We start from the raw sequence: 13,047 nt of genomic DNA on the forward strand, positions 1-13,047 counted from the left end.
TCCCTACAACATTTTCTTGTGCATGATATGCTTAACTGAAGCACTGGCTCTGGCAAATATTAGTTAGTTGAAATTCGTGTAACATAAATTTATGAAAATAATCATTAGAAAAAAAATAAAAGAATAGAAAAAAAAACCGTCTCTAGATCTGCCTTTGCTTGTTCACGATCACAGTACTCGGCCCATTCTCATACACATATGCATTGTTTTTTTTTTCATATAAGAGGCAACCTTATAAGGTTAATTGTAGTCTATGCTTATCACTAGCTACTTTGCCACCAACATTTCAGTAGTTTTGCTAAGCTCATGACCACCTACACATGATAAGGAAGAAAAATAACTGAGTATTAAAAAATTGTCCATCATGACTCTAAAGGGAAAGAAAAACAAAACACAGCTTTCTGCTTCAAACTGAGTATTAGAAGTTCCATTAGTAGGATCGTTTCACCTTATGAGATTTAATTCTCTGGATCTCATCCTGTAGTCGTTTTGCAGCCTCGTCACTTTTGGTTTTGTCTCAATAGTTGAGACTGAGATTCTTGTTTCTAAAGATGTGTTATCAATCAAGAAAACAATAATATTTGCATTTCAATTTTTTTTATCATGTTCATACTTATATAAAAAATAGAAAAAAGCATATTTTTTATCTTACCATCTAAAATTATAAAATAATGAATATTTTTTATTGTAAAAATATATCGTTACTAAATATATACAATGTATATTTTATTTTATATTAAAAAAATCTTTCACTTTTCACATGACACATACTTATTTATATATATATATATATATATATATATATATATATATATATATATATATATATATATATATATATATATTCCAAAAGAAACAAAGACAAGTACTTAAAATTTATAATATCTCATACAACATATTCAATCAACTGAATTATACTCATTGATATAGTTACACAGATACATACATGAATGTTAAATTTAGAATTTAATTAATTAAAATCTCTCTAATATATCTCCATTGTTAAAGAAAAAGTGTTTTGTATAAGAGTAATATATCAACAAACTTATAAGTTCCTACCACAAGCATATAACGAAATAAGAATCAAACTGTCATTAATGGTGTATTACTGAATCACAAGGTTTAAAAACTTTATTCATGACTACACACAAAAGACGGGAGTTAAGTAGTCATGTGTTTACACATTAAGAGAGACATACTCATCCAAGGCAATTAAACAGTAGAATAAAATAAAATAAAATAACATGTTAAGAACATCATGCAATTAAAATAAAAATTCATGACCTCAATGTCACGTCCTATTAGAGCATGGTGTCTTGACGTCCCCCTGCACAAGATTTCTTAAGGCAATCCACTTAGTCATCTTCTCTCACGAACACAAAGTTCAAGATCATCACATGATACAAATACAAACAACACATAGAAAGTGAGTTATCACATTCTTAAACATGTAGAGATAAATGAAAACACATATATCATATAATATAAGTATAAGAAGCTCAACTTAACACAACTCGCATCATTTTACCACTCATTATATAATGTCACTTGTCCCCAAGGATTTAATCACAAATCACATTCCACACTTTCACATTAATCACATGTTTAGAACGACACATCTCTGATACAACACAATATCTTAAACTCACACAATTCATTACCCACCATTACGTAACAACTTATAATGATCATTACATAAGCGTTATGTAACAGATATACTAAGACTTAATCATATATGTAATGTGGTACCATATCAGTGAAAAATAACAGTAAGGTGCCTAGAAGTACATAACAAGAGACACCACACAATGAGTTTGTCAAGTAACTCTCACTAAGTGAAATCGTAAGGTGACCAATCAAGGTTCCTCTGTTTTACGAGAATGCTCTAATCATATAGGATTAATATAAGCTTAAAGAAGCACTCAAATCGAGTGTATTTACCCTCAAGATTTAGACTCTGAAGAATTCATTAGGGTCTTACCTTTCTGATTTAGGTTCAACCCCTAAAATAAATTTTGCATGCAAATACTACTCGTGAATTATGTAATACCCACGGTCTCACACTTACTTTCAAAACACATTTAACACAATGCATTACAATTTAACTCCTCAGGTTCTTAATTTGGAACCGTACACTCTTCCTTTAACACCTCACGCATTGCACTATAATTTAACACCTCAAGTTCCTAATTTAAAATCCCTATACTTCCCTTTTAACACCCTTCACATTGCGCTACAATTTAACACTAAAATTTATAATGTATACTTAATGCATATATAAATTTAAGTTATAAATTTAGTGACAATTAAATTTGATCTAATAATTAATTTTTTTACATATATGAATTATTGTAAATAAAACTTATGATTTTTATTTAAAATTTATATATATATATATATATATATATATATATATAAATACATTAGTATATTTATGTTAGTAATGTATTTTTTACATATATAAATTTTATTAAACCTACGATTTTTATTTACAATTTATATATGTAAATAAATTAATTATTAGATCAAAATTAATTATCACAAAATTTATTATGTAAATTTACATGTGCATTAAATATATATTAAAAGTTTTAGTGTTATATATAACGACATTAATTATTTTATAACATAATTGACTTATTAACTCAGTTGGTTAGAGTGTCGTGCTAATAACGTGAAAATCATAGGTTCAATTTCTGCCTAGACAATTAATTTTAAATTAATTTGTAAAATATATCTTTTAAAAAATTAATAAAAAAATTGTATGAACCACTTACGAATTGGACAATCCATAAGCCTATTACGGATCTGTAATTGATTTATGAATTGTGAATTCGTAAACCAATTATGGATGTATCAGAAAAACAAATGGTGCGCGTAGCAAATCTGAAACCAATAATGTTTTGTGTTGGACTTTTATGAAATTTCTTATATTTAGGGTTTTTTAATTGTAATCCATAGCCCTAGTATATCAACACACTTTCGTATGAACTAGGGTTATCAGAAATTAAATGTAGAAGCAGTTTTCTTTAAGCTTTCCTTTATCATCCACTTGCAATTTATCTTTCTTAGTCTAGTTAGCAGAAGAGTCTATCAATCTAAATGTGAAATGCTATTCAGTTATCTAAGACTGGACCACTTTAGAAGATAAGAACGAAACATCGTAGTTCTAAAAATGCATTATTATGCCGTCATATGGAAAGGTGATTCTCACAAAATGTTTCTCATGCTGGTGTTGGTCAGCATAACACATTTTATCTTTAAGCTTTCCTTTATCGTCCCCTTTCAATTTATCTTTCTTAGTCTAGTTAGCAGCAAAGTCTATCAGTCTAAATGTGAAATGCTATTCAGTTATCTAAGACTGGACCACTTTAGAAGATAAGAACGAAACATCGTAGTTCTAAAAATGCATTATTATGGCGTCATATGTAAAGGTGATTCTCACAAAATGTTTCTCATGCTGGTGTTGGTCAGCATAACACATTTTATCTTTAAGCTTTCCTTTATCGTCCCCTTGCAATTTATCTTTCTTAGTCTAGTTAGCAGCAGAGTCTATCAATCTAAATGTGAAATGCTATTCAGTTATCTAAGACTGGACCACTTTAGAAGATAAGAACGAAACATCGTAGTTCTAAAAATGCATTATTATGGCGTCATATGTAAAGGTGATTCTCACAAAATGTTTCTTATGTGGGTGTTGGTCAGCATAACACATTTTTCTTCTAGAACACATGATATCTAGGCAATTCTATCATGAGCATAATGCTTTACGTAAAACAGCCAATCAAAAATTCAAGATAAAATTGAAATAATTTCAGTTCAAGCTTCCTTCTAAGTAGTTCATGCATTTTCCTTTTCTTTGCTGACTTGTCGTTAATTTTTAATTAATTGAAGGAAAGGGAACAATTGATTTGAATTATTATATTTTCTGAAACAAAAAACAACACTATATTTAATTTGTTTCCTTTATTTTAATAGGAAAAAAAATAAAGCTTACAAATGTTATCATTAATTTGGTTAAGGTATCTAAATTTCAGAAACCCAGAAAACTAAAACAAAATGACCTAAAATATATATAAAAAAAAAAGATACAATAGAAAAATAGAAAGGAACAATTAAAACTCAAGCATGTTTATTAAGTTCAATCTTTCAGCTATATATAAGTGAGAATGTAGAGCTAATCCATTGAAGATGAGCTTCCCATTACCAGCTCATTGGCAACCTGCTCCATGGTAGGGCGAGATCGTGGACTTTCAGTCAAGCAGGCCATTGCTATCTTTGCAATTGATGCCACTTCCTTACCAATTGGCTTTGTTGGATGAGGGAGACGTGGGTCCAACTTATCCATCAATGCCATGTGATCGAGTGTTGAGGCCACAAGAGTAGATGGAGATGATCCCAATAAAGAAGATATATCATCACCAGGGTGCTTCCCAACAAGTATTTCCCATGCTAGGACCCCAAAACTATACACGTCACATTTCTCATTCACCTCCATTGTGTATGCAAGTTCTGTAAACAAAATAAAAGTGCTATCATACGCGAAATAGGATTCTAGTGACAAAGGCAAAATGTGGACAATTGTGACTAAGAAAGGCAAACTAAAAAATATGATATCCTCAGCATATCCAAAGGTAATTAACCTGGAGCAGCATATCCAAAGGTAATTAACCTGGAGCAGCATATCCAAAGGTTCCTACGAATGAGGTCCAATTGGATGAATCTGGATTAAGAAAATTGGCTGTTCCAAAGTCTGAGACATGAGCTACATATTCGGAATCCAAAAGAACATTCTTGCTTGATATATCACGATGAACAATTCGAGGTGAGCATTCATGGTGCATATAGCACAAAGCATTTGCTACATCTTTAACAACATTCACCCTCTTATACCAATCAAATGCCATTGCTTGTCCATCATCCTTCAGAGTCTTCTCAACACTGCCATTCTCCAGGAATTCACACACCAAAAATGAGAATTGTGAATGTGAACAAAACCCATATAACTTTACAATGTTACGATGTCGAATTTATGTCAAAGCTTGGATCTCACATGTGAAAGCTTTCAGATTGAGCATCGCTCCATTTGGAACTGAATGGAGTTTCTTTACAGCAACAACTTGACCTGCAGGGAGCACTGCTTTGTAAACACATCCTTGTCCTCCAACACCAATGAGATGTTTGTTGTCTAAATATTCTGTGGCTTCAATAATATTCTCGAATACCATTTTGCCATCAAAATTCCATATTGCAAATATGTTTGGAGTTTGTATATTTGTAGCCTGGTCTTCTTTTTTCGTTGAGGTTTGGCATAAATGATACGAGACTCCGAAAGCAAATAATGCCAGTATTAGAATACCCAAAGTAAGGGGTAAAATTACTATTATTATTTTCTTCCTCATATGATTATGAGATTTCCCACTTGATGTTGAGCAAGGCTCCAAGCCAGTGACATTGCCACACAAACCTTTATTATTTCTCAATGCTTCAATTTTAGCATTGTGGAAGGCTAGAATGTTTGGAAGTGGACCCTCAAACTGGTTGTATGATATATCAATAGATGTCAAGCTGGTCATATCATCGAAGCTAGAGAGATTACCTGAAAGATTATTGTGAGAGAGATTCAGTGTTTCTAAGCTTTTTAATTCTCCAAACATTGAAGGTATTGCTCCTCTCAATGAATTTTCACCAAGATCAAGACTCGTAAGAAATTTCAGTTTGCCAAGCTCTGAAGGAATATTTCCCTGAAAATTATTTTGGCTCAGACTCATGTTCAATAAATTGAGCAAATTTCCTAGTTGTTTTGGGATTAAGCCAGACAACTTATTTGATCCAAGCTTCAAAATTTGAAGTTTCTGCATTGATGCTATTTCTTCAAAATTTGAAGTTTCTGCATTGATGCTATTTTGGCTCAGACTCATGTTCAATTCGATGTAGTCCAAATTTGGAAGTACACCAAAAGCATCTGTTATATCCCCAGTTAGCTGGTTTCGCTGAAGCCTGACTCTTATAAGGCTGGAGCAATTCTTCAAACTCACCGGAATTGGGCCTATGAAGTTGTTATTTTCAGCGGCAAAATTTTTCAACGTTCCACCAATGCAAATGTTTTGAGGTAAATGGCCTATAAAATTATTGCCAGCTAGCTGCAAACTTTCCAGAGCAGTAAGCATGCTCAGTTCTATTGGAATCTTGCCACCAAGTTCATTTCCAATAAATCTTAATGTCCTGACTTTTGATAAATTTCCAATAGTGGAAGGAATTGATCCAGTGAGTTCATTAAAGGATATAGATAATACACTAAGCTTTGACAAATTTCCAATGGTGAAAGGAATGGACCCAGAGAGTTTATTTTCATGAAGGCGAATGTCGTCCAAATTGACCAAGTTGCCTATGGAAGCTGGGATTGGTCCAGTGAGTTCATTAAAGGATATAGATAATACACTAAGCTTTGACAAATTTCCAATGGTGAAAGGAATGGTACCAGAGAGATCATTGTCAGAAAGATTAAGAAACAAGAGTTTGGAGAGATTACCAATGGTATTGGGAATGCTACCAAAGAGGTTATTAATGGACAAGTCAAGAGTGTTGAGATTGGATAAGGAACCAATTTGAGGAGGAATAGTTCCATTCAAGGAGTTGTGACTCATATTTAGAGTGAAAATGTTTGGAAGTAATGAGAAGTTGAGACTTTGAAGCGTACCTCTTAATCCAACATTTGTAAGATTTATGTTGGAAACAGAACAGAACTCATCACATGCAATTCCGAACCAATTGCAAGGATTATTGCCACTCCATGAAGAGAGAGAAGCATGACTTTGGTTTTCAAGGCTGGATTTCCACTTCAACAAAGCATTTGCTTCTGAAGCAATCTCAGAAGAAGCAGCAAATGCACAGAAGTACATCACAAGAAGCAGCAAAAGTGGTTGGAGCTTCATGGACAGAAGCGTTGGAAATATGAACACCATGAGGAAATTTTGAGGAAGGATTCAATCACAGATTGTCTGATACAATCAAATGCAGGAGAAGTACTTACAAGCAATTCATGGGATATGCACACTTAAATGCAAAACATCGTGAACCACGAACCAGAGTCAAGAGATATTATATAACTAATTTATGGGATATTATCCTTGAGAAACTTTAAATAAAATATTTATAACTAATTTTTATTTCTAATGAACATAATAGGACCTTTTTCAGGGCAACATAATAGAACTTTAAATTAAATATAATTATTATTTTCTGGCATTGTGATTATGGGATCTTAATAATAAGCTTTATATATTATATGTCTTAAAAATTGCTGCTAAAAATATATATAAGTTTTATAAAAAAATTAATGTAATAAAGTTATGTATTATTAAATATATATATATAATTTAGAAAAAAATATTAATTTTTTGCAGTCCCTTATACATTTTAATTATATTAAATCATTTAAATGTTATAATATTGAAAACTAATTAGGATGAAGACTGAAGAGAAGCGACAAATTCATAATAATTCATAATATGGAAGCAATTAAATTGAGAAAGACAATATCAAACAAGACAGCCGATCAGTGGGGTCAATATATGTCTAGCTTGGTATGTTGCACGCGTTTACTTTACAACACTGTTTCTGTTTGCAATCAGAAATTTCCATAGTGTTATGCATGGGTAAATTTCAAACTTCCACATAACCATTCCTGTAAAACTGTATTTTTTTTTACAACTGTTTTAATTAGAATATAAAAGAAATTTAATTTAATTTATGCTATAAATCATTGAATTTTAAAAATATAATAAGTTTAATTATGTGTTTTAGATGAGCTTAGTTGTTTCTTTTGTAGATGAGTGTAATTAAGAGTTGCATTTTTGATACGAGGGGAGGGGAGTTACTATATATCCCATGTAAATTGTTATTGGTTCCTAGCTATCAAGAGGTTGAGAGTTTTTTATTTATTTTAGAATTACTCTCGTTGAATAAAATATACATTATGATTGCATTATGCATTGTTTTTACACCATTTTGTTGCAACGGATATGTTGCACAATAATTTTTATATGTCTATTATGATTGTGAAGTCCTTGTGATCTATCATCTTTTTAAATTTTACTAATAAAAAAAATACGACTTCACACTATCATTATCTCAACACCAATCAAGAAATTGATAAAATATTATAAAAATATATTAATAATATTTATTTATATTTGATGATATTTCTTAAATGTGACCAAAAAAATTTAGTAATATTTTACTAAATGTTAAATAAAAAATATTACTAACTTTCATTGTGTAGTAGTGAATTATATTTTAGATTATTATAATTAACAGTATAACTTATACAATTAATTATTATAAATATATATTATATATTTAAAATATATTTTAATTATTATTTTAGAAAATTAGTATTCTAAAAGAATAATTACAAGTGATATACGTATATATAAGTAAAATCAAATTAAATACAAATATTAAGGTAGTATTTAGTTAGTGTTATTAATCATATTTATATAAATATTTAAATAATCTAGTATTTTTCTAATATAATATTCATTATTATATTTGTTAAAAATCATACATGATAAATTTTAATAATATTATTAAATATAATATGTTGATTGAATTTAATAAATGTAATGATAATATATGGATATTAGACATTCAAATTATTAAATAAATTTATTTATATAAAAATTATTATTAAATAAAATGAAATCACTAAAATATATATTTTAAAATCTTATAAAGAATATTTTTTTAGTACGTTGCGTTAATCCTAAATGTTTATATCTAGGAGAAGGATTTATTTAATAAAAAAACTTATATTTGATTTGTTTCATGTGTAAATTTTTTTATTTCAATGACAAACACCAATACTAAATAAAATTTGTCTCGGACGGAGTAAGTAGAGGAAATCCGTGTTCTTTGAACGGATAAAAATAGTATATTAAATTATATATTTTATCATAAGGGATGAGCTGCGAAAGTACAATACTTCCTATCTATTAAAACAGAAAAGTATCTACCTCAAAAATATCTTTTAAGAATATATAAGAAAGCTTACAACAAAATATGTTGAATCAAAAGATCTTTTATTATTTTATCGACAGAAAAAATATCTTTTTTATTCTTCAGCTTGTAAAATTTTCTTTGAAAATATGTTCCCTAAATAATGATTGGACAATTATGTTCTCAAAAATTTCAAAATAACAAAGAATGTCTTTCTCATTTTTTAAATCCTCAAAAATTTTCTCTCTTATTCCTCGGAACGTGCCTTGCCTTCCTCAAAATTTCTGTGTATAGTGTAATATTTACATAAGAAGAAAGAATGAAGTATAATACCTGCCTTTGTAAAGGGAAAGATACAAAAAAAAAAAAAAAGATAAAACAAAGGAAGACTACGAACGCAGATATAAGAAAACCCATGGATGTGCACTGCATCCAGGACCAGCCCCTAATAAGTAATAACCCTTAGGGAGGGTTATATGATCACGATTTGATTTGATATGCTTCTAGATTAACTACTCAAATGAAAAATATTGAATTTCCTTCCTATTTTTTAAAAATATATATCAATGTATTTACTACCACCTCCTCTAAGATGCAAATATTTCACTGCACTCCCTTCTTGTGTCAAAATACATACTTCATCCCTTAACTAATGTGCGCTTATATATATATATATATATATATATATATATTTCGTTTTTAAAATGTTTAATTAATTTTTTTAAAACAATTATAAAATTTTAATGTCTGAATACACACACTTAGTAAATCAACGCTCTAAATCCGTAGAAGGTCATGCTCACCCAATACTATCCATGCTGACCCAGCATGGCCCGTGTTGGCCTTTATGTTGTAGCTTATTTTAAACATTATAAATAGAAATGTAAAAGGTATTTTTAGGTTATGCTTTATTTTTATTTACAAATAGAAACATCTTTTGAGAAGAGAATTACACCAGAAATAATTGGGCGATCCGAATCTGTTAGTATTTTTAATCTCTTTTATTTTTTATGTAATATTATATGTTGTTTAACTATTATGTGGTCATAATTGGCCAAACTCCTTAGAACTTGGATTCTGATGTGGCTATACTCATTTATTTTAATTTCTCTTTTTAATAAAGTTCTTCGAAATTATTTAATTAATTGTATCTTTCTATTGCTTTCACTTCTATATTGAAATCATTCTGATTATTAGTTCATTATGTGTTTATGGTCATCTTCTCATAATTAACTGACCTATAGAATGAAATGGTTCATAAAGCTTGAATGATCAAACTGGTGGCATGGATCCCTTTTTTTTTTTTACAAACTTCTATATTATTTGTCTTTAACCATAAATTAAATTTGAAATGACTAATGCATGATTAATTTTGGGGAGAGAGTATTCTCATACCTTAACCATAAGTTGACAATTAAAATAAGAGATATTAGACGATTAATCGATAACTTAGAGTTCTTAATTAAAATAGGAATTAAGAAAAAACGATACATGCGAAATCATAATATGAGTCACTCCTTTTCATACATATCTTTTCTTCAAATTGTTGTTTGTTTTTAATTTTATTTTCTTGAATGCAAATGCAAATCATCCCCAACTTAAGATAAAAACTCAAAATTATTTATTTTATCCGATTTAGATTATTTGGAAACACAACTACATTATGCAATATGAAATCCAAACTTTCAGTTTATGGTACACTTAGCATTAGTAAATCCATATTTTACACATTAGTAATTAAGTATGTTTTCATTATTCCTTTTCAATTTTAATTATTGTTATTAAGATCAGAATGTACCATTTGAATCTATTTTTCTAAGGAAACTACTATTGGCCCTTACACATTGCTTTTGGACCCTACTCCCCCCTTCAAAATACTCATATGCCCATATTGGGCATTAACTACTTTTTTTTTTAATTATTATCCAATTTGATCCCTCTTTTTTGTGATATTCATTCATTATGATCTTTTCGTTTGACATCATTTGTGTCAATTTAGACAAAGGAGTAATATGAGCATTTTTGTTTTAGAAATCAAATTCAACATTTTAAAAATAGACAGATCATTATGAATAATAAATAAAAAAAAGACCAAAAGAATAATTTAAACTAAAAATAAGGATAAAAAGAAAAAAAGAATTGAAATGAATGAAATGGATCATGCGTAAAATTAAACATATGAATATTTACTTAAATCACATTAGTCAACATTTAAAATATCATATATGTTTCTCATTTTAAATAAATTATTTCTCTTAAAATTTATTTTAGATCTCATTTGTTATTGGACCGACTCATATCTCTACATTTTCTACCACGGCAAAGCTAGCTCCAGCCATTGCCAAATGATTTGAAGTCTCACCTCTTAAATGAATAGAAACTTTTCGCCAGAATTAAACTCCACATACTTTCTGGAAGTCTTTTGTACAGAGTCAATTTCCAAAACGGTGATGTCTAGTTAAAGGCTAATAGTAGTACTATGTATGCTGTGGATCCTGTCATGTATGTCACATTCATTGACTTTGCATAAAAGAGAGAGAGAGAGCAAGTTAATTAACATTATTTTACTGTCTTTCATTATATATTACATCTGGAGAATTTGCTGGTGGATGCTGATGGAGAGCTTAAAGTATCAGATTCTGCATTGAGTGTTCTGCCTCAACAATAATTTGGGTTTTCCAAATTATTCTCGCAAGAGGTCTGGACCTATTTTTTTTATGATCTCTCGATAAAAAGATTCATTCTCTTCGTAAAAAAGAGGATGTAGAATCAATAAAGAGTAATTTTTCAATTCATCCCTCGAGTTGAATAACTCATTCAAGAAATATTTTTGAACCAATCCGAAGGAATCAATAGAAAAAGCAAATTCCTTATAATACACCAGATCCGGCTGGACTATTGATAGAGTGAATAGATCTGTCATTTCTTGAAATATCTCTTCTGATTCAAAATCGTAATGGATCGTGTATCTCCCACTGTTTCGGTTATGAAATAGATGAAATAAATCCCAATATGAATTTTTGTTCAAGAATAAAATCTTATTGGAACTGTCCAGTTCACTCTTTGAAACTAGCATGCTGGCTAATTTTTTCAAAAAATTAAAAGGACATTTATGTCCAATTTGGCAAGTTAGAGGCTGCTTCTCACAAGATATGTTTCGCAACATTATATGGCCTCACAGGTATTTTAGCATTTGCTGCTGCTATAATCATATCTTTTATCTCTCACACTCCAATAAGATTACTGCTTTCATTTATCATATATATAGGTGATACTACGAGGGTGCAAGGACTGATCTATTCTATGGTCCTGTAGTATTTTTCTTTTTGTTCTAATGGCTGGTTATTTGGATTTCAATGACAATAACATAAAGAAAAGTGGGGTATTTTATGAGTATTCTAGCTCTCTTAATATATGGAGTGGTCTTTTTTCCTAGCATGATTGACTGGATTCATCTCACATTAGTTGATGCATTCTTAGTCTATTATTATCGACGGGAAAGTCATGTGGTTGCTTAAGAGTAACACAAAAATTGAAATAGATAAAATCATATGAACTTTAAACAGTAATGAATTAATAATATATGAGCAAAGGTCTAAAATTCAGTTATTTAAGACTAGAGCACTTTAGTAAATAAGACCCAACATCGTAGTTCTAAAAATGCATTATTATGGCGTCATATGTAAAGGTGATTCTCACAAAATGTTTCTTATGCTGGTGTTGGTTGTAGCATCCTATTTCTCATAAACTAATTTAAAAAATATTGTTATTTGTAACATAAATAGAGTTTTATCAAAAATGATAAGTTTTCATACATTAACTACCTAAGACGAAATAACTTTATTAATTAAAATAATGGTTTAGAGACAACTACAACAGGGTATTATATTTATTCATTTGATAGTGAATAAAATAGAGTTCATTTTTATAAAATAATATAAATAAATACCTAAATAAAGTACATAATACGTTGTGAGTACCCTAGCTATAAATAGAGAAATGATAGGTCAGTTTTCAGACTGACGATAGCTTTTCAACCTCCTCTTT

General features: G+C 29.5%; 2 protein-coding genes across 2 annotated transcripts in view; both read right to left on the minus strand.

Annotated features, from left to right (window-relative positions):
* Window positions 1-3,742: 3,742 nt before the first annotated feature.
* On the minus strand, window positions 3,743-4,907 carry LOC112999801 (MDIS1-interacting receptor like kinase 2). Its single transcript, XM_026126144.2, has 2 exons — window positions 4,673-4,907; window positions 3,743-4,512 (listed from the first exon to the last, which is right to left on the minus strand). The coding sequence occupies exons 1-2, from the start codon at window positions 4,905-4,907 to the stop codon at window positions 4,178-4,180; spliced, it is 570 nt and encodes a 189-aa protein (XP_025981929.1). The 3' UTR covers window positions 3,743-4,177.
* A 116-nt stretch (window positions 4,908-5,023) lies between these two features.
* Window positions 5,024-13,047, minus strand: part of LOC121173659 (MDIS1-interacting receptor like kinase 2) — a 20,526-nt gene continuing 12,502 nt past the window's right edge. The window contains exon 2 of the mRNA XM_041010238.1: window positions 5,024-5,870. Within this exon, the coding sequence (XP_040866172.1) occupies window positions 5,031-5,870 (840 nt within the window). The 3' untranslated portion in view covers window positions 5,024-5,030. The remainder of the gene's footprint in view (window positions 5,871-13,047) is intronic.

The sequence above is a fragment of the Glycine max genome, chromosome 16 (assembly GCF_000004515.6).
Source record: "Glycine max cultivar Williams 82 chromosome 16, Glycine_max_v4.0, whole genome shotgun sequence".
Classification (NCBI taxonomy): domain Eukaryota; kingdom Viridiplantae; phylum Streptophyta; class Magnoliopsida; order Fabales; family Fabaceae; genus Glycine; species Glycine max.